Source organism: Falco naumanni, chromosome 9 (genome assembly GCF_017639655.2).
Source record: "Falco naumanni isolate bFalNau1 chromosome 9, bFalNau1.pat, whole genome shotgun sequence".
NCBI lineage: Eukaryota > Metazoa > Chordata > Aves > Falconiformes > Falconidae > Falco > Falco naumanni.
The window spans coordinates 18,605,827-18,628,755 of record NC_054062.1 but is presented as its reverse complement, the minus strand read 5'-3'; the positions used below and the strand labels follow the sequence as shown (position 1 = coordinate 18,628,755).

At 41.4% G+C, this 22,929-nt stretch overlaps 1 protein-coding gene across 4 annotated transcripts in view; it reads right to left on the bottom strand.

Annotated features, from left to right (window-relative positions):
- Positions 1-5,112: 5,112 nt before the first annotated feature.
- CCDC186 (coiled-coil domain containing 186) overlaps positions 5,113-22,929 on the bottom strand; it is a 39,193-nt gene continuing 21,376 nt past the window's right edge. For 3 of the 4 annotated variants that reach the window (XM_040605804.1, XM_040605805.1, XM_040605802.1), the window contains 13 exons: positions 22,297-22,425; positions 21,224-21,436; positions 20,454-20,573; positions 19,778-19,903; positions 19,358-19,456; positions 18,518-18,604; positions 17,584-17,726; positions 14,385-14,640; positions 13,517-13,706; positions 12,357-12,437; positions 11,105-11,315; positions 9,834-10,053; positions 5,113-9,135 (listed from right to left, as the gene is read on the bottom strand). In XM_040605804.1, the coding sequence (XP_040461738.1) occupies positions 9,052-9,135; positions 9,834-10,053; positions 11,105-11,315; positions 12,357-12,437; positions 13,517-13,706; positions 14,385-14,640; positions 17,584-17,726; positions 18,518-18,604; positions 19,358-19,456; positions 19,778-19,903; positions 20,454-20,573; positions 21,224-21,436; positions 22,297-22,425 (1,959 nt within the window). In that variant the 3' untranslated portion in view covers positions 5,113-9,051. The remainder of the gene's footprint in view (positions 9,136-9,833; positions 10,054-11,104; positions 11,316-12,356; positions 12,438-13,516; positions 13,707-14,384; positions 14,641-17,583; positions 17,727-18,517; positions 18,605-19,357; positions 19,457-19,777; positions 19,904-20,453; positions 20,574-21,223; positions 21,437-22,296; positions 22,426-22,929) is intronic. The other variant, XM_040605806.1, reaches the window with a different exon arrangement.

Here is a 22,929-nt window from a genome sequence, read left to right as displayed (position 1 = left end):
GCAAGTTTTCAACTGAGTGGTACAGTTGACCCACTGGAGGGAAGGGAGGCCATCCAGAGGGACCTTGACAGGCTTGAGGGGTGGGCCCATGTGAAGCTCATGAAGTTCAACAAGGCCAAGTGCAAGGTCCTGCACCTGGGTCGGGGCAATCCCAAGCACAGATACAGGCTGGGTGGAGAATGGATTGAGAGCGGCCCTGAGGAGGATTTGGGGGTGCTGGTAGACAAGAAGCTCAACGTGACCCAGCAATGTGAGCTCACAGCCCAGAGCCATCCATGCCCTGGGATGCATCATCATCAGCGTGCCCAGCAGGTTGAGGGAGGTAATTCTGCCCCTTTACTCAGCTCTCATGAGACCCCACCTGGATGGAGTACTGCGTTCAGCTCTGGGGTCCCAACATAAGAGGGACATGGACCTGTTGGAGCAAGTCCAGAGGAGGCCACAAAGATGACCAGAGGGCTGGAGCTTCTCTCCTATGAAGACGGGCTGGGAGAGTTGGGGTTGTTCAGCCTGGAGAAGGAAGCCTTACAGCAGCCTCACAGTACCTAAAGGGGATCTACAGGAAAGCTGCAGAGAGACTTTACAAGGGCATGTAGTGATAGGGCAGGGTGGAATGGGTTTAGACTGAGAGAGGGTATGTTTAGATTAGGTATTAGGAAGAAATTCTTTACTGTGCGGGTGGTGAGGTACTGGAACAGGCTGCCCAGACCAGGTGTGGGTGCCCCATCCCTGGCAGTGTTGAAGGCCAGGCTGGACGGGGCTTGGAGCAACCTGGTCTAGTGGCAGGTGTCCCTACCCATGGCAGGGGTCTGGAACTAGATGATCTTAAAGGTCCCTTCCAACCCAACCCATTCCATGATATGAGGGATCAGGATCCCAGCTGACCTTCCCTGCAGCCATGTCCGAGATGGGCTCCTTGCTGGTCACAAGGCACCTGCACAGAGGGTGGTGCCTGGCTGGGAGCTGCCCCTCCGTGCCCCCCTCCAGCACGGTGGGAACGGGGTGCCAGCACAGGAGCCTGCAAGGCTGCTCTGAGTCACTTTTTGGAAGGGCCTCGTTTCCTTGCTCCAAGGCTGTTTTCTTGGCAGAAGCTTCCCCAGCAGTCAGCAGTAAACTCGCTGCTTTGGTTGGTTGGTTTGTTTTTTTCCCAGTGTTTGCTCTGATACACAACTAATTAAACATAAATGCCTCCATTTATTGCTCTCTAGAGGAGCCCTGCTGGCTTGCATGCCCCAGCCTTTGGGGACATCTCTATTGTTTCAGCTACTGCCAAAGCCAAGGAAAGCTACATCACACTCTCCTCCAGTGCGACAGGGGGGAGCTCACCCGCCACCGTGCCTTGGCATGGCTTACAGCTGCCAAAACATTGCCTCTAACAAGGGACACGTGGCAGTGGATTTGGCATTACAAGGTGACCACTACCAGCAAGGTCTGGGCTCTGTCACCAACCCAAGCAAGGTCGAATCAGTTTGAAATAGTTGACTGGTCTTTCACCGTCAACAAGCAGCCTTGGTAGATTGCAAGGCAAGTCCGAGGGAGGGAAATGGTTTGACGTAATTCAGGCAACAAAAAAATGTAATCTGCAAGCCTCGTGCTACGGGCTTACTGCCAATCTGTCACATCTCTTTTCCAAGGGTGTCACCCGCCTGAGGAGCGAAGGGAACTTGGTCCAGCCCCTGTTTTGTCAGGTCCTGGTTTAGAGGTGCTCCTGCCTTTCTGAAGTGCCAGGGTGGCAGTCATCCCCGGCCGCCAGCCTGTCTGGATGCATTTGGTATCGGGGTTGCATGGCCCAAGAAAAACCATGCGGGCTTCAAAGCGTGGCATCTGGGGCCACGGGTACCCAGACCGATGGCTGCTTGCTCCACCAGACCGGCTCACGAAGCAGAGGCTTCCCCCCCCCCGCCAAGTCCTCACTGATGGAAGACGCCTGCTTGGCTCCAGCTGGATCTTTCTAGAGCCCAGAAATATGTGATCAAAGCCAAGCGAAACAAGGGGTTGTGGATGCTGGGGCAGGGTTTACCTGGAGCTGTGCGGGTGTTTCACTGCCAGCCGTCCTGCCTCGCTCAAGGAGCTCTGTCCCTACAGCGTGGAGGACGTGGGAGTCGTGCATCGCCCTCCGACACGTGGCAGGTCACAGTGCCGCATTGCCGGGGAAAACACGTACTCCTTGCTTTGCCTCGAAAGGCTGAGCAGTGACCTGCAGCGCATCGGGAGCCGCCTGAACAGCTGAATAGCCGCACAGCTTGGAGGCAGGTGGACAGCAGTGGGCAGTAACATCACCCCTGGGACAGTCCTGCCTCCGCCTCCACCACAGTGCGGTCCTGTCCCCACCAGCCATCCCCACCGGTCTGGCTGAGCCCGAGGGCCAGATCAGACACACGGCAAAGGGAAGGAGCATCGCGAGCCCGGCTGGCAGCAGCCTGTGTCACTCCTGATGTTAAGCCTGTGACAAGCCGACAGCAGCTTGTTCCGATTCCTCATGTCACCTTCCAGGCTGAAGATCAGTTCGCCAGAAGGATGAAGCCCTTAAACATTTTCCAGAGTCCGTCTAATCAATATTTCCCTGATAATCTAATTACTAAGGTGAAGCCAGACCAGCTGTTAGTACAAGCCACTTGCAGCATTAACAGGTCACAGCTCTGAGCCCAAGTTCAGTGTTTTTCCACCTCTTTGACTTGCCAAAGTTTCCAGGGAATTCGCAGACCCATGGAACAGGTTTAGGGTGACCGGTGCTAGGCTTATTTTTTTCAGCCTGTAACTTGGCCATATACTGCCTTTACCCACAGTGCTGATATAAGGGATTCTCATCTTCTTCCTCTCCCCCCTGCCAGGCACTGACTGAAGTTAAAATAATCTCAGATCTAACCATTTTTGGAGTATTTTTAACCAGCTCCTCTCACAGGGCAGCCTCACAAACCCTTCTCCTGGCTGCAGACCACAGCTTGAAAAAACATTGCCCTGAATTTGTAGTTGCTTGAAGCCACCTCCGTCTTCAAAGGCAGCACCAGTTCCTGAAGAACTCCAAGTTGGATGGCCCAGGGCAGCATTTAAAGGCTTGTCAGGCACTCTGAAGGGAACAGCCGTGCCTGCTAGGCTCTGCTCACCTACTTTGTGTCAAACACCAGCGTTTTGGTTAAGCTCACAGGCTTCTTCGTGCTTTCATCTGCTGCTTTTCCTTATTCCACACACATGGGATTATTTGTAAATAGACATTTCTTAAGAAGCCCACAGGCATTCAGACCAGAATGGATTCAGCCTTTTAGTCAGCAAGGTGCTTCACTTGAGGCATTAGAACAGCCCCCCTGAGATCAGTGTTTAGCTGAACGTGGTGAAAAGCCCTTTAAAACCTGAAGGCCGGAGGATTTCTTGACTACAGGGAAACCACCGGAGCAGAACAGCAACAAACACCGCTAACAGCATATTTATACACATTAGATAGGAACAACTAGTTCAGCAGCACTCTTCTACTGCGACAGTTACATTTATGCATGCAAAAATCTTGCAAAATCTGGCACAGACCCACTGTGTTTTAATGCAAAAGAGCCTAAAAACAACTGCAACAACAAACCCCCAACCATACCTCTATTAAAATATCCTTAAAATAGAGCGGGGAGGGAGAGGAAACCAGCAGCTCTGGTTTGCTCTTTTGCAGTCAGCTCATCAACTAAACTGCTGGCGTCGGGTTGTATATTTATTACCCAATAGCTGCAGTATCAGCCTGCCTTCAGGACTGAACACGTAACACTAACGCGCCGTGAGAACCCTTCTGCTGTACACGCAGTCGTGCTGTCAGCCTGAAATACAGACCGATCCGTAAAAAAACTGGGGTGAGAAGTCATTTGCTCAACAGGTAATTGCAACTACCACCACAGCCAAAATTAGTATTTGAGGAAGTGCAGTTTCAGGCTGTTGTTTCCAAACAGCAGTGCTAAGCATCAGGGAGCACAAATCAGTCTTGATTTTCGGTTACGTTATCACCAAGAGCTGTATCTGCTATCAGTGAAAAAGGCTGGAAGAAAAGTGTTGAACTACCAAACAATTCCAGCCAAGGCTCGCACAGGTAACAGGAACCAGAAAACTTGCTGGGCGCCCTCACCCCGAGTTTGTAAAGCTAGTAGTCATTTGCCATTAAATTTCAACAGAAAATACGACACCTCCTTCTCTCACTTATGGTACTCTGGGAGACACTAGAATAAACTTGATAAATTATGCCCTTCACGGTATTCCTTTTTCTGCCTCCATACAATCAGCTCACAAGGGCAGGACAACCCATACAAATCCGATTCCCAGCCACAATGAACAGCCAGTAACCTGACAGCATCACTTATTTTTTTAAAACAATACTATCATGGCTAAAAATCAAACTACATTAGATCTCTGCAAGGGAATAAACAAACCGGAGCAGCAGCGTCCCAAACGTGGAGCTGTGGCCAAGGGAACCAGCCCTTGCTACAAGGGAGCGTGGGACTGTCAAATTCACGTAACACAAGGGGAAAAAGAAGACTCCAGCATCAAGGCCGCTTACCGGGAATAGCGGCAGCTCACAGCAGTACTTGACAGCAGCACCCCCATCGCCCATCTTTACGAATGGGAAGTCTCCCCCCAGTTTCCAGGAGATGAAGTACAGTACGAGAGGTGCGCAGCCCTGTTTTCCCTGGTTTTGCTGTTCACCCCGAGTGGCGGTACGGAGGTACGGGGCACTGCCACCTCCTCTTCAGACAGCGCAACAGAACAGCTCGGGCTGGCAGCAAGCACTGCCCGGCCAAGCTGCGGGTAGGAACAGGGCCTTCAAGGGCAGATCATTGCTACAGTTACATCTGCGTGAGGGGAAACACCAAGGGGCTTTTACGGCGCCCTCCCAGCATCCCGACTGGCAAGAGCAGTTTGCTGGCAATGAAGCTGCTTTTAGCCCAGATTACTGGCTTACAAGCACCTTGAGTTAGTTTCCACACTGTGACAAGAGGCGGCTCTCACTGCACTCGCCAAAGATGACCACTCAACACGCGGCACCCTGCTGCCACCACCACAGGCCTTCACCGAGGGCTGTCAGCACAATCCAGAGTCAGGCAGCACTAACCAAGCAACGGTACAAACCACAGACTCCAACCAGGCTTCCATACATTTGTATGTTTATTATTTCAAAGTACAATATAATACATAAGGTATAGTGATATCTTCAAAAACTTTATACAGAAACAGGTATCTACAAAATTAAATCAATAGACATTCTGTGTATATTCAGACAACATACATAGATCGGAAGATTCAACATAGTTGCAGTTAGAACATAAAAATGGGAAGGAAACCCCCATCCACCTTGGAAGAGCTCAGGATACCACCCAGCTCACCCTGCAACGCAGCCGTCTGCCCTCCGACAGGTTTCAGGTCGTTGCGGAGACCTGGTAAATCTGATTGAGACCTGGTAAATCTGATTGAGACCTGGTAAATCTGATTTCCAGTGCCACCTACTGCTGACAGTCACCACTGCAGCTGTGTCCCTTGGGCAGCAGGTGACAGCCCATCCCGACCGGCCTTGTTCTCTGAACCCCTTCCTAGAGTCGGGTCTCTACAGCACGCAGGAACTCAGCGTTACGCTCGATTCAGTGGGAGCCAGAGATCTGATTTCTTTTAATTTTTCGAGTTATGAACCAAAATATTGTCACGAAAAATACTTCCAGAGAGTGACTTCAGGTTTCTTAGCTGGACATAACTGCAGGTGTTGCCAGCAACAAGTGAAATGATGAGAACATACCTAGGGAACAAATCAGTCTCCAGTGTTTTCTGGAGACTAGAATTGAAAATATTGCACAAGTCCATGTGGCAGAAAGCCAGTAATTTCTATAGCATAAAATGGCATTCTTCATTTCAGAGGGTCTGGCTTCAGACAATGACAGTGCTGGATTTTACGGAGGGTGGAAAAGCATAGACAGTTCTCCTGCAGGGCCTCTAACAACATCTGGACGCGACGTTTGAATTAAGAGAGCACCCTGAGTATTTAAGAAACAGATGTTTAAGCCTGTAGGACACAACCAACTACAAGCTTGGAATTTTCCAAAGCAGCCTGTGGCAATTACATGTCTAATGGACACTGAATTTCAATGACAGGTACGTAGCTAACTGCTCCAGGCTGCCTTCAAAATTAGTTCATCAGTTTATCTCTACAGTTCAGTTTATCTGAGGTCAGTTTTCAATCACGGGTTCATAATATAAAGTTTCCAAAACAAGGGTAAGTGAAATGTGATTGCTATGCAAGCCTCACACCCACCCTGCAACCGCTGGTGCTCACCCGTGTGAGCCACCCCACAGCAATACACCTTCTCACAGGAAGCGTTCTTACATGCACCAACATTGTAACACTCCTGACAATCTACTCCACAGAAACAACAGACAGGTGGACTGTCACCAACATTTTTACACCTAATACACCACCGCCTCTCAGAAACGAGCAACTTTGTTAAGCAAAGTTGCTGGCTGACCCTGTCACATATTCATCACATTCTGGGCTTACCAAATAGCGTGTCATTTGCCAATGCACAAGCTAGAATGAAATTTCCATCTCGAATAGGTATGTTTAAAATAATGCCTACAGAAAATTACTTTGGTCCATGAAAATACCGTGCACAAAAAATAATGTGATATTTTGGCTGCTTTGTGTGTCTCCATAACCAAGACAAAAAAAAAAAAAAAAAAAAAGTGTGAGAAGTTACTAGTGCTACAGAGAGAAAGCAGCATTTCCAGCAGGGCTGGGAGACAGCTAACTGGGTTTCTCAAGTAACTTAAAAGGAGAAACAACCATGCCAAAAAGAAATAAGAATTTTCACAATGTCATTGCACTTATTCCATCTGCATCACACCTCCCCTTCATCCACATGGTACACCTGGAGAACATACATTAAATGATTACAATATTAACATAGTATCTAAAATACTGGAGTTATTCAGCTGAATGCTTGAAAATATCCAGATCTTGAAAACACAAATGTACAAGAGCTAAGCTATGTTTCGACATGCAAATTGTTCTAAATACTTCCTTTCAGCAGAAGGCCTAGTTCAGTCACGAACAACTGCCCGTTCACTTCCTGGAAGGTAGTGACAAATCTGTTTCAGCAGAGCCAGGTATTTTCCTCTTCACATCACTTACACAACAGTAAAGCAGAGGTAGTCTCATGACTGGACTGGTCCGAATTCCCTAACACTTCAGATAACCATTGCTCTCAGGAATTAGAAAAATATACGTATAAAACCCCACCCAGAGTAAAGGCTCACAGTATCTACAATGCTCAGTCAGGTTTTAAACAATTTGTTTTTTCCCCCCCTTCCTAAAGAAATATTTTGACACTGAAGGGACCTGCCTCTTGAAGCTCTCTGGACCACAAACCAGGGCTTGATCCCACAAGGACTTTCAGAGATGCCCATCTCTAAAGTAAAAAGGAAGTCTTACTGTCTTGAATCAAACTACTCAAACCAAATCAGGCTCTTTTGCTCAATTTGGTTCATTACAAAGCTCAAGTGACCCAGCGGCCTCTGAAAAATGGAGTGTACACCCTTAAGTCACCTATATGCTTTGATGAATTATCCTCCTGTGTGCTGCTGGATTCAGGCCCCTTGCTTTGCGTATGATGCGAACGGTGCCTGCAGGAAGACAGATTACCTGTCCCTCTCCCTCTCCTCCCCCCAGGTATACTTTCTAATTAAAATAGCTAAAGCATTGCTATCATAATTGTACACTGAATCTTTTTTCATGATAATAGGAATTTCAAGTATTTAATAAAAACCCCAAGTATGTATTTACATTGTGATCTGGTCAATTAATTTTGGTCAAAAGGCAGTAAATACAGAAATTTATGCATTTACTGCTGGAATAGAGATTTTAGATCCTGTAAATTACTTATCCTAGAATTAAGTGTGAAGATGACATTGTGACTAACCAGTATCTTGTCACCTTGATCCTCTTCCTCCATTACCCTCTCAGCCACTGAAAGACTAACAGTTCTCAGTTCATGTCATTTTGACCAACTAATTCTTCAGTTAAATTAAGGAGTCACACAGATTTCTGTGCCACTTTCACAGTCCAACCGATAGATTAAAATCCCATTTAGATGCATTTCCCATTTCTTACCATTACTTTCACTGGCTAATCTAGAGACAGTTAATGAAAAAAATTTAGTTAGCTTCCATTTGTCTTTGCAAACAGATGCAGTCATGATGTCTACCTGTACATACGTTAACAACAGGCAGTTAAAACTCCTACTTTTTAAATGCTGTGAAGTTACGCAGAAGGCCAAAGAACTTTATTAAACAATTATCTGATATCACACTTCTTTAGATCCATATACCTAAAGATCAAGGGTTTACAAGATTTGTTGAATTGACATTTGTTTGAAGTACACATACTCAACAATTGACTCAGAGAGCTTCTTAATCTCTTAGTTTTACTGTTTCACTTCTTTTGAATAAAGAAACTGACCAGTTGAATGTTAATCCAAACAGAAAATACACAGTATCATGGCCACCACTTTAAAATCAAAATTTCGTGACAAAGCATTTTCCATGCATGTGTCAAAAATGCTTAATCAACCTAAAGATCAGAAATAATATGCAAGAAAGGATGTCTGAAAGGCCTTAAAGCTCAGTAACACTGGATATGTTCAACAGCAACTAAAATATAATTTATTGATTTTTTCAAGCTCCATCGTTAAGAGACTGATTAATTACACAGTGCAGAAATTGAAATCTCACTGCAACTCACTTAAAACATAGTATGCATTGCAAACCATCTGTATGTCATTTCAAATAAAAGTTTTAGATAAATGTACTGTGTAGCAGAATTCAGCAACACCTCAGGCTGGTATTGGGGTAGACAGAACCACGCTGATGCCAAACCCTGTAGATCTCTCAAACGAGTAAGCCTGTATGGTTACGGGCTGTATTTGCAAAATACCAGATGCTTGTGCTGGCAGGCAATCAAATTTCAGGAAAAAATGTAAAAAACATTGGTCTGTAGCACCTGCCTTTTCTGCATCTTCACGTTGGTTATTCCATAAAAGTTTGTTACGACTGCTTTATTCTCTGTTCCAGTTCATGCTTGTGTTTAATAAGCCGTTCTATTTCTGTTCCTAGAGTTTGAAGGTTTTCCTTTGGGGGGGAAGAAGTATAGGGTAAGTTATACAGGGAAAATGAGTCAATCAGCACAAAATACATGAATACGTTAGAATAACTGTTTATGTCAGCAGGTTGATACTTTCAAGTATCCAGAACAAGTGCAAATGATTAGACAGAGCTGAAGAAAACCAAGCTCATTTAAATAAAGGATGCAAAGCTCTCAACAAGTCTTTTTTTTTTTGCAGTTACTAATATTCTACAGGCTGTCTAGAAAGTATAATGTTCAAGGGGAATGCTAATTACAGGAAGAGAGCTCCAACTTCTGCAGGACACCGCAGTCCAGCGGGCAGCCTGCACAACATTTTCCAGCCTGCCATCTTTCCCTTGCAGCAGACATGTTGCCCCAGTGGCTCAACGGGGTACCCAGTGGCTGGCACAGGGCCAGGCACACAGAGCCCATGCTCCCCGCTCCACGTGACTGGGGGAGAGTGTGGGGAGGCCCTTCCCCACGGAACGCACAAGCAGCCCGTTAGTGCAGCATACAAGGGTCCCAAAACAGAGGTTTAGCATCAATCATGTTACATAACTCTCATTAACCCAATGCCATCAGTGGCACCAATTCACAATGAGCTGACTTCTGAAAAGCTTTGTTCTTTTAACAGCGTACATCTCTTTGAAGGCAGTACCTCAGAACCACAAGAGCGTGTGGAAGAACTGGCATAACTACTCACTTTCAACGTAATATTTTTCAGTAATGTATCTTCTAACACAGCCTGTAGCTTCCTGTTTATCTCTAAGGAAAGCTCCAATGTGAGACCACTATCTGCGGGATGAGATGTATACAGAGATGCCATAATCCCACCCCGTCTACTCAAGTGTACTTTGTTGAAGTCAGAGGCCTCTGATGATAGTGTTCCAGCTTCTTCCCGCAAAATGTAACTCTGAATAATTCTGGGGGGAGGAAATTAAAAACATGGCATTACAAGGCAGTGAAAAGTCAGACATTGAAGTAACTTCAGATCCCTAACATAAGACTGTAATTTTATTTTCAAGCAGTACTGTGTTACTGAAAAGGCAGTAAAAATCAACTCCTGCAATTTCTAGGTTAGAGGAAAACCTGGCATACCAGAAGTGCTGTAGGAGATGCTGGCAAGCTGAGTCACCACAGTGTGCAAGGTTTACATATTAACGATTATTTTGAGAAAGTAGTATTGCTACTGGAGCAAGAAAGGTACTTAAAAAAAATGCCTCTACTTTTCTTTGCTGAAAGACTCCCGACAGAGAATCTTAAGCTTCCTACAGATGAAACAAAAATTACAAAGTCTTTGCTCAATAGTCTTCACAAGCTGTTTTCATGTTCTGTGAGACAGTATCAGATGGACACAGATGTATACACTCATTAAGCAAGAGCTATACTTAACAGACAACTGTATTTTCCAGGGGAAGGTATATGGCACAACTTCTTCCCCTCCTAACTGAAGTTCCAGACATCATCCTGCAAGATGAGATTTCCATGTAAGCGGAACCTTCCCTGCTCACACATTAAATGCTGACCATCTCTGGCTCAGGTACATTGTTTGTCTGACAAGCATGCCAAACTACCATCTGGAATTCTGTAGATTCTCCTTCCAAAACAAATACTTACAATCAGCACTCTTTTAAGCACATGAAGAGAATGGAGTGTTCTGTTAGCCAGTGGCAGCAGTCCACCTCAAATCAGCCACCTGGTGACCATTTTGCTATGAAAAACACACTTGCACCAATCTACTTCTCCTGAAAAATTTTAGTAATAAACAACTCTGCAATTATTGTAACTGCTGGGGAAGATAAGGAAATAAAAAACTCCAAGACCAACCATAACTTTGAGATCTATTGTCACTGCGGTATTTTTGTTTTAAATATTTTCATTTAGACCATTACTTGTCTTACGTAAAATCCGGAATACTGGTCTTGTGCACCCGCTCCACACTGAAAATCAGTACAAACAGAACTCAGAACCTACTTTGTTTTTTTCCTGATTTCCTCCACCAGTTGTTTAATGTGATCCTCCATAAACTCCATCTTTTCATTTTTTCGAGCATGTGCCTTCTGTAGCCTTAGTATTCTTTCAACCAAGACAGACTTGTCGACCTCTGGGAAGCTATCCACAGCAACAGAAGATCCAGTATTCTCAGGTGACCGATCCTCATTGCTGCTGCGCGCATTAAGGGACCCTGCCAATATATCCATATTTGTAAAAGCTCTTTTTGCTTTTATACCAGGTAAAATGTCTCCGCTAACACAGTGCATGCATTCATTACATTTCAGTAGCTTAGGATATTTTCTTCAGAGCGTCAGTTTCTCTTGTATGTTAGCGGGCTTTTATATAAATAATTTTATACCATTTGAATGACACATGGCGAGACAGCAGTGTAGTCCTCTAGCACAGTTCCTTGAGCCTAGGTGTGCTTGCTTCAGTAATGCTTATTCCTGCAGAAGGACCTTCACGTTCATTAATATTAATTTGTACGAGACTGAGCTGATTTTAAACATACCTGTTTTGGGAGTCCACTAACATTACAACACATGAAAATGGTACAGACTGAAAAAAGCCCTATGTATAAACACTCCACAGCCCTGATCACTTAAAGCTGGAAGTATTTTCTTTTCTTTCTGTTCTTCTCAGTATTTATCTTTCTCATACAGTGAGATTACAGGACACTGATGGCACTAACCCAACTCAAAACCCGAAGATACTGAGGAAGGAAACAGATGTTTTCAGTGCTAAAGATAACCACTTCTAAACGGATAGAAAGTAATGAATTTTACACAAATACACTGATGCTTCTAAACATGCTAATTGATTTATCATTTACACAGTTGCAACTGTCAATAGTGCAATTAAACAATGTTGGAAGCCACGGCTCATTTCTATTTTGCCTCTGGCAGCACTTAAGAGGGTCCTCCATAAAACTGAGTCTTCTGAACTACCTCCAAACAAAAAAAGCAACAAAATAAAAGAGGTAGGCATTTAAAAAGAACCAAAATATATAAACATTATAAACATTAATCTCATAATATGAACAAGCATCTACAACTGCATTCAGCCCAGTGCATTTTGGTGCTGAAAGGCTATTTTGTCAGCCTTAACGAGAGGTTGCCCACACAGTGCATATGCACAAGCCACAGTAAGAGGAAGCCTCACAGCAGCACACCATGGCAACCTTTCTAAGATCGAAGGATTGTTTTGGCAGCCCTGCTATGTGCTATATTACCTGATGAACTGGAACGGCTCCCCATGCTGCTGACTTCTTTGTCATAATTACCATTTTCCATCTGATCCAATTTCCTCCGTGCTAAAAGTATAACAAAATGATGGTTACCAACAGCAGATTAAAACCCAAAAATCATAGTGTTACAACACATACAAAACCCCTAATCCTCTCTGACCCGCACTGATTTAACATGGCTTGACCACTGGAAGATAACGGTAACAACTTAAACTCCAAAAACGAATAGCCCCCTCCTCTCCCTGCTCCCAGCCAAGAAATACCTGGATGTAATGTCCACCGTGATCCCTACACCCTGCAGCAGTTGCCAGTTGAAGGAGGTAATGTCATACATAGGATTAACTGGGAACAGTAAGACTTAAATTTGATTTTACTTTTGATTAAGACTGCAATGTAAATAACTACTGAATGACAGAATGGCAACTCTGTTCCAAGATCTCCAACTGTATCACCGCTGGGAGCTGTGTGTAGTATGTGTGCCAGAAGCACCACTCGTTCCGTAGGGAAAGCACACAGCCGTTCATGTATGCACAAAGAGAGACAGGGAACTTGTCTTGCACAATGCCAACCGGGCGCCTTCTTTCAAATACATTTCAGACCAATTTGATTACATTCTATTTGCATTCAGAGCACAGGCATTATTAGATGTTTAATGATTTCTATTTGCTGACAAGATTAGCCATCAGTCTCTCCATATCTAAAAAATGAAGCTCTCTGTTTAATATACTAAAAAATAACGGACACCAGCAATTCCTGATACAGTCAGCAACTAGGAAACTTCTGGCAACTTTTGAATATACTGCTACACAGATTAGGATCCATATATACCTACAGTGTCACTTCAGCAGTCACGTATATGATAACAGACCAAGTTCTTTTGAAACAAATCTTTCATTTTATGTCTAAGCTCATTTCAAAAGTTGTATTTAAAACTGAAAATTGACACTAAGTAAGGCCTGTTTCCTGTAACTGCAGCTTCCACAAGACCTAACTTGCTCACTCATGCTGTGTCTTTAGGGGCAGGGAGAGTTTGAAGGGCTACATTCAAACAGCGCACATACGCAGACAGGACCTCAGTCTCTACCAGACACTGTGAAGGGGCTTACAGATGGGGCTGACTCATTATATCGGAAAATAATTTCAACCTAGCTGAAGTTGTTTTGTGAGATCCTTCAGGTTTGCTGCATGCTTGCGCTTCTGGGTAGCCAGTTCATCTTTCAGTTCATCCACATGGGTCTTCAGCGCTGTCAATTCTTTCTGCTCTGAAGCTAGCTGAGCCTGTAGCGTTTCGACCTCTAGCTTTCGCTGATCTTCCTCCTTCTGTAACTTGGTGGCCTGAAATTGCAGTCTTATTTTCAGTCACATTGAAAAAAACTTCAGCCTAACAATAAAATATGCTCAACAGCCCTAACTTTTCCATAACTTAACTGCTAGTAAGTTAAAATCCCCGAGCTTTTAACCTAAGAATCATTCACATTTTACATTACGTTAAGACTAAATATTACCACTGCAAATGAGTATGCAGCACAATGCAATGCTGCAGTAAGACTCCTGAACTACCTCCAGAACATCTACATGATACAGCAGAGCCATACAGAGCTGTACAGTGCAGTCGTATTACCTTCCATGACACACTAAGTTTATTAAAAATTACATTTATCTCATAGTACAAACAGGATCTAAGAGACAGTTTACAGTAATAAATTTCACAGCCAAATTACAACCTTTTGATTGTTTCAATGACAGTTGCACAGAGGACAACTCTGTATTCCCAGAAAGGCAGGAAGAGCAAAACAGTAATACTCTCCCATTGCAGGGCAGTGTGCCTCAGGATTTCTTGCCCCTTAGGAATGTGACATGTTCACATCCCGCTGCTATTATCCTAACAAACTGGCAAACTCAATAAGAAACTGCAGTCAAGTAAGTAAAGACACAAGGTGGAATTAATGTGCCACATCTTTGTCGGTATCAAGACATCTTACTAGTGCAAAGAACACTATGCACACTACTCACCAGATCATCTTTACTCCGTTGAACACATTCCAGCTGATTCTGCAGTTCTCTTTCACTGTAAGAAAGCTTATCCAACTGGGTCTGTAAGGAATTGTTTTCAGACTGAAGCTGTGCATTCTTACTGGTTAATTTTTCAGTGAATATCAACAGCTCAGATTCTCTTTTCCGGCTACCTTCAATGTCCTTCTGAAGATCAGCAACCAGAGAATTGAAACCATCTACTTCTTCCTTTAAAGCACTGATTTCTTGTTCATCTCTGTCAAAACAATTGTATCTTGTTAGGGATAACCTGAGATTACAGATATGAAATCTTACTGAAATAAAAGCATTCAGGACAGGACCAAACAGGCAGAGGAACAATTAATGACCCTGGGGCATCTGTTAGTCACTGGATCATTTTAAATGCCATGGGAGTTTGCAGATTCCATTTCATGACATGTTGCAGTGCTGAAGTGACGGATATCTGTACCCTAGAGAAGGACATGCAGCCATTAGCTTCTTCAAGGAAGATCATCTCTCTGTATTCAACTTCACGAGCTTCTGTATAAACAAAACCCTCAAAACCAGATCCCGTAGATAAGAGGAAGGTCTGCAAGCCCAAAGGTTGTCGTTCTGTGAAAGGATTTATCTTTAAGAGACGCAGAAATATTCCAGGTTTTGAGCTTCTCCAGGACAGCAGTATGGTGACTTCTCAAACACCCTTATCTGCGCAGTGCAGCTCCAGTTCAAAGGACCTGTCTTACTCTACTATCCCTCCGTCCCCCAATTCTCCATAAAACAAGTTCTTGTTTCTACCGAAGCACTCACATTTGCAGACTTTTGATTTACCACTTGCAATCCATTTGAGTGAGAAGGCTGTATCTTCAGTTGTGATCAACATTCTAGAGAAAGTGATTCAAAGTAATTCCAAAACTAAATAGCTGTTTAAAAAGTTACAGACTAAAAATGTCCTCCTCTTATTTGCTCCTGCATGATTTCCTTAGTTCTTCCATCATAGGATTTTCTACACCCGTTTAAAACCTTACCTTCTGACACCTGCAGAAAACCCCAACTCTCTCACTGAGAGCATATATATTTGAATTTTAAAATAAAATTAAAGTTATACAAAGCAAGGGCACACACCTCATTTAACTCCCTATCAGACAGTATAATTACCAGGTGGCTCAATTCACTTTAAATCAACAAACCTGTATCAACGTGTTTCTTCAAGCAGAGGTGAGGCTCAGGCAACCCAAATCATTAATAACTCTGAAAACTAATTTTGCAAAACTGAGTAACTGAATTCTACTAGAACGCTAAGTTATATGCTTCCAGCTACCAAAATGAGAAGTTCATGTGGTTAACAACAACAGAAGTTAGCTAGCATTGCATTACTAGAATATAACATCAAATATATAGCATCCTGCCTTTACAGACTTTTTTAGGGTAATTCCACTTTTCAGAAGCCTTAGACTTTTTTTTTTCAGCCATTTACAATGCAAAATATCTCACTTATAGTTCCCATCTAAAAACCTACGCCACAAGGTTATGCTTGTATTTCACATTTCCAAATATGTTGTTTCATTATGACAGCAGAAATCTCTAGTCAATAGGGTTGAACCAGACAAAATTAGATATTCAGACTATCCTAAAAGACCGCTAGCCTTATCCTTAAAATACTCCAATGAAGGAGACCAGGCAACACTGAAGGTAATCAGTATCCAGCTCAACCATAAAGTTCTTACCAGCACTCAACCTAAAATCATCTCTCCTGCAAAAATCCCTATTTTTACCCTTCTTCCAGTGAAGAAGGATAGCCAAACATTCCCTTTATAATAGCTTTTTATATATTTAAGGACAACTCAATTCCAACTTTTCCCTAGACTAAAGAAACCTCCCTTCCTCTGTTCTTTTCTCATAAAGAAAACACAAAAGGTTGTGTGAATTAAGATGAAATTCCTTCCATTTGCTTCCAAGAAAATGAAAGGCAGTAAGTTTGTTTATTCTACACAACAATAGGAAAAAAGAGAGGTCAAGATTCCAGGATTTCCCTTTCATAGATAACGGGAATTTACTGGTTCAAGTTTTAAATCTCTGGTTGAGATTCCACAGCTTTATCAAACATTTTAAGGAGTACTGGAAACATGTTAAAGTAATTCTAAAAGAGAAATACAAGACAATATGAAACTTGATGTAGGGATAATAAGTGTTGTATGGGAAGGATACTTAATAAAAAATGTCTATCCAAATTGAATGGGAATGAGACACATATTTAAGCATGTCTCAATTACTGAGAGGAAAAGATAACTGGAAAAACACATTTGTAGTTTCACACTGCCATCACAGTCATTTTAACTCATTTGGCAAGATCCCAAGTGAAAAATAACTGTTATTGATCAAAGCGTAAGTTTCAGCTGTGTCTAACATATCGCAGTTTCCCTAGAAAGGCTGATGACATGGTGCCAATACAGCTGACCAGCACAGAGCAAATGGAAAATGCTTCATTCTTTAAACCCTGAGGAAGGTATGTAATCACAAAATATTTTTCAATTTTAAGTAAGAACCGTTTACAAGCACAGAAGGGACATGTGGGTGGTTAATGGATCAGTGAAATGGATAGCATTTGTATATTCTAGTCCATATGCACCATATAGAAACATGACTATGCTCAGACACTTCTGAAGTGCTCACAAACCTAATTTTCTGAGATTATTTCCCTCACATTCTTAAATGAGCAAGCTTTGACACAGCAGAATTAATTCCAGTCCATTAGAAATACAACTGCTCCCTACCATCTGAATACAGCATGTCAGATATGTTGAATCCTTTTTGTTAAATGCTTTAACTCATCCTTCGCAATTTTGAAGCAATCTGTCTTTCCAGTTTAGTTGCTTTTCCCCAATCTTTCAATAAAATAAGCACTGGACAGACACCTAGAAGATGTAATTTCCTATAAAGTATGCCAGAAAGCAAGCACTTCCTATTCTAATAATGAAAGACATTGAATTATATTTATCAGCCTCAATCCCCTTGTTTTATAAGTAGCCACCAAGGTTATCTCCAGTACTAACAATATTGATTTAGATTAGAAACACATTTAAGTTAGCACAGGGTTTCTTCAAATTACAATACATTTTAAAGCATCAAAAATTTCAATAAAGAAAAATTTTCCACATGCCAGCTAATCTTTTAAATCATTCCTCAAAGTGCACAGCTGTACCTCTGATGTTGATCCTGCAGACAATCTACAGTTTTGACTCTGTCCAGCAAATTCTGAATTTCAGTTTTCTGTCTATTAATGATTTCTTTATACTTGGATAATTCATCTTCTGTTCTTAAACGCTCATCCTCTAGACACTTCACCTAAATAGAAAAAGAAACAGAAACTATTAATCCTCCGAAACTTCAGAACTAAATTATTCTGATCAAATGTCTGGACCGTTGCACAAAGCTCCTGTGTTATTTTTGGCAGTTCCAAGTAGCTTAGGACAATATCCCAAGTATTTCAGATCAAACACAGTACGAAAAATAAACAGATAAAAAAAAGGAAAAAAAAATATCAACCAAGCATGATTAATATTACTTTTGTCCAAAGACTTAAAAAGTTGCCAGTCTAATGGACCAGGATCCAAAGACATTATCTTTCCCCAGTTACCAGCTCAATCCCTTATTATGTCTTCTTCCCTTTTTCTAAGGTCCTATTGAGTTAAACCCTGCTCTGGATAGAGGGACTGGCATCCTAATCTATTAGACTGTTCAGAATTTACGGCTAACATATACTCCTTTACCAGAGATCACATGTATGAACCCTACAAAACTAGTTTCACAGGTAGAAAAAGTTTGGAAAATGAAAAATACTTCTAAAATTACTGAATTTACAAGATATTTACTAAAATATTTCTCAACTTTTCAGTAAAGTGAGGTGCATACCATGAAAGAAAACATCGTTGTACTATGGATCAACAGAAACTCCCTAAGAAAGGCTACCCAGAGTCAAGTTACTTATCCCTTCTAGTGTCACGCCAGCCAGCCTCTAATCACACTTCGTATTCCGAAAGTAGTAAAAATACAATTAACAGATTGAATACAGTCTTGTTCCAAACCCCAACACCATGCCTTTAGCCTCCACTGCAATCCAACACAGCACACATTACCTTCGTTCTCAGTGTTCGAAGTTCATCCATGCCTTCTTTAAATGTTCTCTTCAAGTCTTCCAGTTCTTTTATTTTCGCATGATGAACCTTTTTAAAGAGTGAGAAGCTTCTTGAAAAATCTAAATGGACAGTGGCATCCCCTGGGATGTCAAAAAACATCTAGGCCAATGCAGGCCACCACAACAGCTGAGCAGGCTTAAGGCAGAACAGGTACCCTAGAGGTTTGTTTCACTTATTCAAAAAGCAAAGCAAAGCCTAAAAGCTTCATTATTCTCAGAAGAACTGAGAACAAAAGTGAGATTATGCATTCTGGTTTTAGGTGTACAAATCTACACTGCAACAGCCCCTGGGGAAAGTTCCAGGCGAACTGACACTTGGTTAACTGAAGATGGCACAGGAGCTGTGAGCAGGTATTAAATCATTAGAGAATTTAGCTTTTGGGCTAGTGAATCTCTACACAGAACAGAGACTGCTCCCTGTCTCTCCTTGCCATGTAGCTTGGCAAAATACTTGTCAGAGAAAGGCCTGCCTATCGTCTGAATTTGTGCTCTAAATTACAGCAACTTCGTGTTTATAAATGAAAGAGCAGTTATTTCACTCTCATCATATCACACTTGTCCCATAACTTCGTTTTTAAAAACTGAATCCAAGGTAATAGCTAAAAACATCCTCCAAAAAGCAGGGCCGGAGGCAGATACCTTGGATGTAGTACTAGGCACAAAGAAAAATGTTTGGCAAAAATTGTAAGCAGCTTAAAGTAAGATTCTCAAAATTGAAAACTCGTGGCATTCTTAACTATTAGGTTGCCAACTGTGTTGCCTCCACACACCATGCATTTACCTCTAGGTGATCAGACTTCTCCTGAATTTGTTTCTCTAGTTCTCCTTTAGTTACTCGGAGTTTTGCATCCAATTCATTTGATTTAATTTCTTCTGACTCCTAAAAGGAATTGAAGAAATGTAAACAGAGTTTTAGAGTTTTACACTCTCCTTTCTAGTTTTACGAGCATGCAGACAGCTTTTCACATAACTGAGTCTTTGCTGTAGGTACATATCTAATAATTCTGAACATGTCAAGAAAGACACACACACCCCGCATGCTAATAGACACGTTTTCCCTTTTATTTAACCATTTTCCAAATAAATAAATCAGTGACTAGTCATCTCAGTTTTGTAGCTCTCACAGGCTAATTCTTCCTTGCTACAGCTTAAGATAGAAAGGGAGGAAAAAGAAGACTCAGATGCTAAACACTAATTTCACCTCCTGAGAAAATGTGCCTACTTGATAGGTTTTTATCATTTCTTGACAGTTTTTCCTTATCTGGTCCGCTTCTTCTTTTGCTTCAGTTAATTTTGTCATTGCATCTTTGAGGCGTTCTTTGGTTTCCTACAAAGACAGTAATAAATAATGGGTTAAACCTATTTATCCAACTTAATCTGGGAAAAAAACTTTTATGACTAGGAAAGTTTCCTATTTCAGTCTGGAAAGAATTATGAAAAAAAGAAATCAGCATTATTTTTCTTCTTGCTTCCATTCAACTGTTTATGCAATTTCGTTTGTACCAACAATGAAAGCACAACAAAAGGATTTCTTGGTTATGTGCCATGCTCATTTTCAGATGATAGAGTTAAATCTATCACATAAAAACGAAAGTCGACAGTTAATTCACACAAAAAACACAAATAAAGTTGCTCACCAGATAAAACAGAATCCCCCCAAGACATCCTCCCCTCACATCCTTTCAACATTTCCATTTCAGTATCAGTATCTTCAGTATCTCTAAGAGCACTATTCTGACTTTTGCTGCAGGTATATTCAAATTAAACAAAGAACACTTCAGAACCAGATTTTAATACTATATATAAAGTAAATAGTATAGCAACTACATTCCTCTGACTACATTTTGATGTCATGATACCAGTACCACTTCACTAACCTTGTGTGAATCCACTTCTGTTTTCAATTTGTTCTGAGCCCATTTTACTTTAATAACATGAGAGTTGATTTCTTCTTTCAATTTTTCTATTTCTCTGTTGAGTCGAGTGGCTTCACCATCCTAAGAAGATTTCGTAACTTTTATTTTATGAATTTAGATCATCCAGTGCTTCTGCAACAAGACTGCTGTTCAAGTGTCAAATGCAGAAGGTTTATTCCTTAATGTCTGGATTTTGCAAAAGCTGAAACACCTGGATAATTTAAGAGTTTGGTGGAAATCTCTTACTGGCTTCTAAAAAAAGAATGACATTTTTTTTTAATTGGATCTGAAAAATTCTGTTGCTTTATTACCAATTTTCAGCAGTACAAAAGAGAAAATACAGAGTGAAAACACAGAAAAACAACAAAAAAAGACTGCAATAGCTTAATGCCATTACAGCCTTTAACAAAATAAAAATACCAAACAAGCTAGAAATTCCCTTAAAATCTAGGCATCTGCAATTTAGTAAAAAAAAAAAAAAAAAAAAAAAAGTGCCTAATGTTTCACAAACTAGTATTCAAGGAACTATTAAAAGGAACTTCAAAAAGAGGACAATGAGAACTCAGTAACTTCTTCCCCTTCCCTTGGTGGAAAGAGATTTTCATAGCTACACAGCAAAACCAAACGAAAACAGGTTTCTTTCACCAAGTGCAAAACCAAACAAGGGATAAGGTTGTTCTGATAGTGCTTTTAATCATTCACTCAAGACATACAGCAATACTTAAGAGTACCTTAGTTTCAAAGAGCTGGTGCAATCTTCCTTTTTCCTGAGAAAGTTGTTTGATTTTATTAGTATGCTTTTCTATTTCTTTGTTTGCATCTCTCACTCTTCTCTCAAGTATCTCCTTTTCCTTTCGGAGGTCAAGTGCCTCCTTCTCCCCTCGGACGTACTTCATCACCATTGTTTCCTTTTCATGGCGTGCTTCTTCACATTTCTTGTTTGCCTTGAAAAATAATAAAATAGAATAAATCAATCTTGCATTTCATAATTAGATTTTATAAAACATCACTGCCTATTTTCAATATTGTAGTACAGTAGCATAACAAAGTAGGACTCAAAGTAGTGGAATTAATCATGCTTTAACAGTAAATACATAGCTTTGCAGCTGAACATCTCAAATGAGGTATCAATACGTTAGTAATCTGGAATATAATTTGTTGTTTCAGAAGGAAAGAAGTGTATTTGCCAAGTTTTAGTAACAAAATCATTTCACAAATAAGCAGCACCAGTCATCTGTCTTCCCTCATCCACATGTCAACTGCACAATCATTATCCCGTGACTTATTTTTACAGATCACACTCATCCAGTGCCTACAAAGTCTGCTTAAAAAGATAAAAAAATAAAAATCATACACTGGGCTTTAGAATTCATACAACAGAGAAAATACTTGGCATTATATGACATTAAGAAGAAAAAAAAAATCATCTCAGTTCTCAGTTATACACAAGACAAAGTAAGAGCTTTGTGCTGGAGTTGAGAAAAATATTAGGATTTGTAATAGCCTGTCTGAAAAAACCTGCTGCCAGCTTTTATGTCCTTTTGAATCAATATCAGCTTACAGGCAAGGAAAATGAAATTTCCTTGAGGGCTGAATTCCACACATACAAACATTATCAGTGTTAACAGCTATTTAGCAATCAACTGATGCCAGCTACAAAAATACATAGATAAATGCATGGTAGTAGTTCCAGTTTTGGAAAATTTTGCCTTACCTAGTGATCTAACAACTGAGGCTTCATGCTTCCTACAAGAACTAAGTTTGTTCATAAGATATTCAGTAAACAACAGTATTTCCATAATACCTGTTCCATTCGGAAAGCCATCTCTTTATGCAACTGCTGAATAGCATTTTTGGCTGCTGCATCTTGAGTTAAAAGTTTGTCTTTACTAGCTTTCACTTCTTTATTAAGCTCTTCCATTCTTGCTTCCAACTAAAAGACAACATATGATATAATTATAGGAAAAATAAGACTTCGGTCATATTTTGTACAGGCAGGAACATTTCACACAAAATTAGATACTTCAACAGATTTTAACCTGTATTTTACACTTGTCAAGCTGCAACTATCCATATCAGCATCTAGATTTGCATTACAGTACAAGCACGAAAGATGTCAATTCTTATCATCGATGAGACTGAAGATGCATCAAATCAAGTATAACATGAGGCACAGGAACTTACCACACAAAAACTTAGACTGACAGCAAATGCTGAGGCGCCAGAGCAGTGCTGGCTATCCAGAGCTGCTTCACCTGCCACCCTTCTGTTGCTATCCCTGTGCCATATCCTCCACCATGCCAACAAAGCAGTCGTGTAGCAATACTGAAATGGACTAGAAATTAATTCACTGGAAAAATAACTCCAGAAATAAGAGGTGCTTAGTCATTGTGCTGGCACTTTTTTTAGCAGCCTAGTGAACCAAGTCAGAGACCTG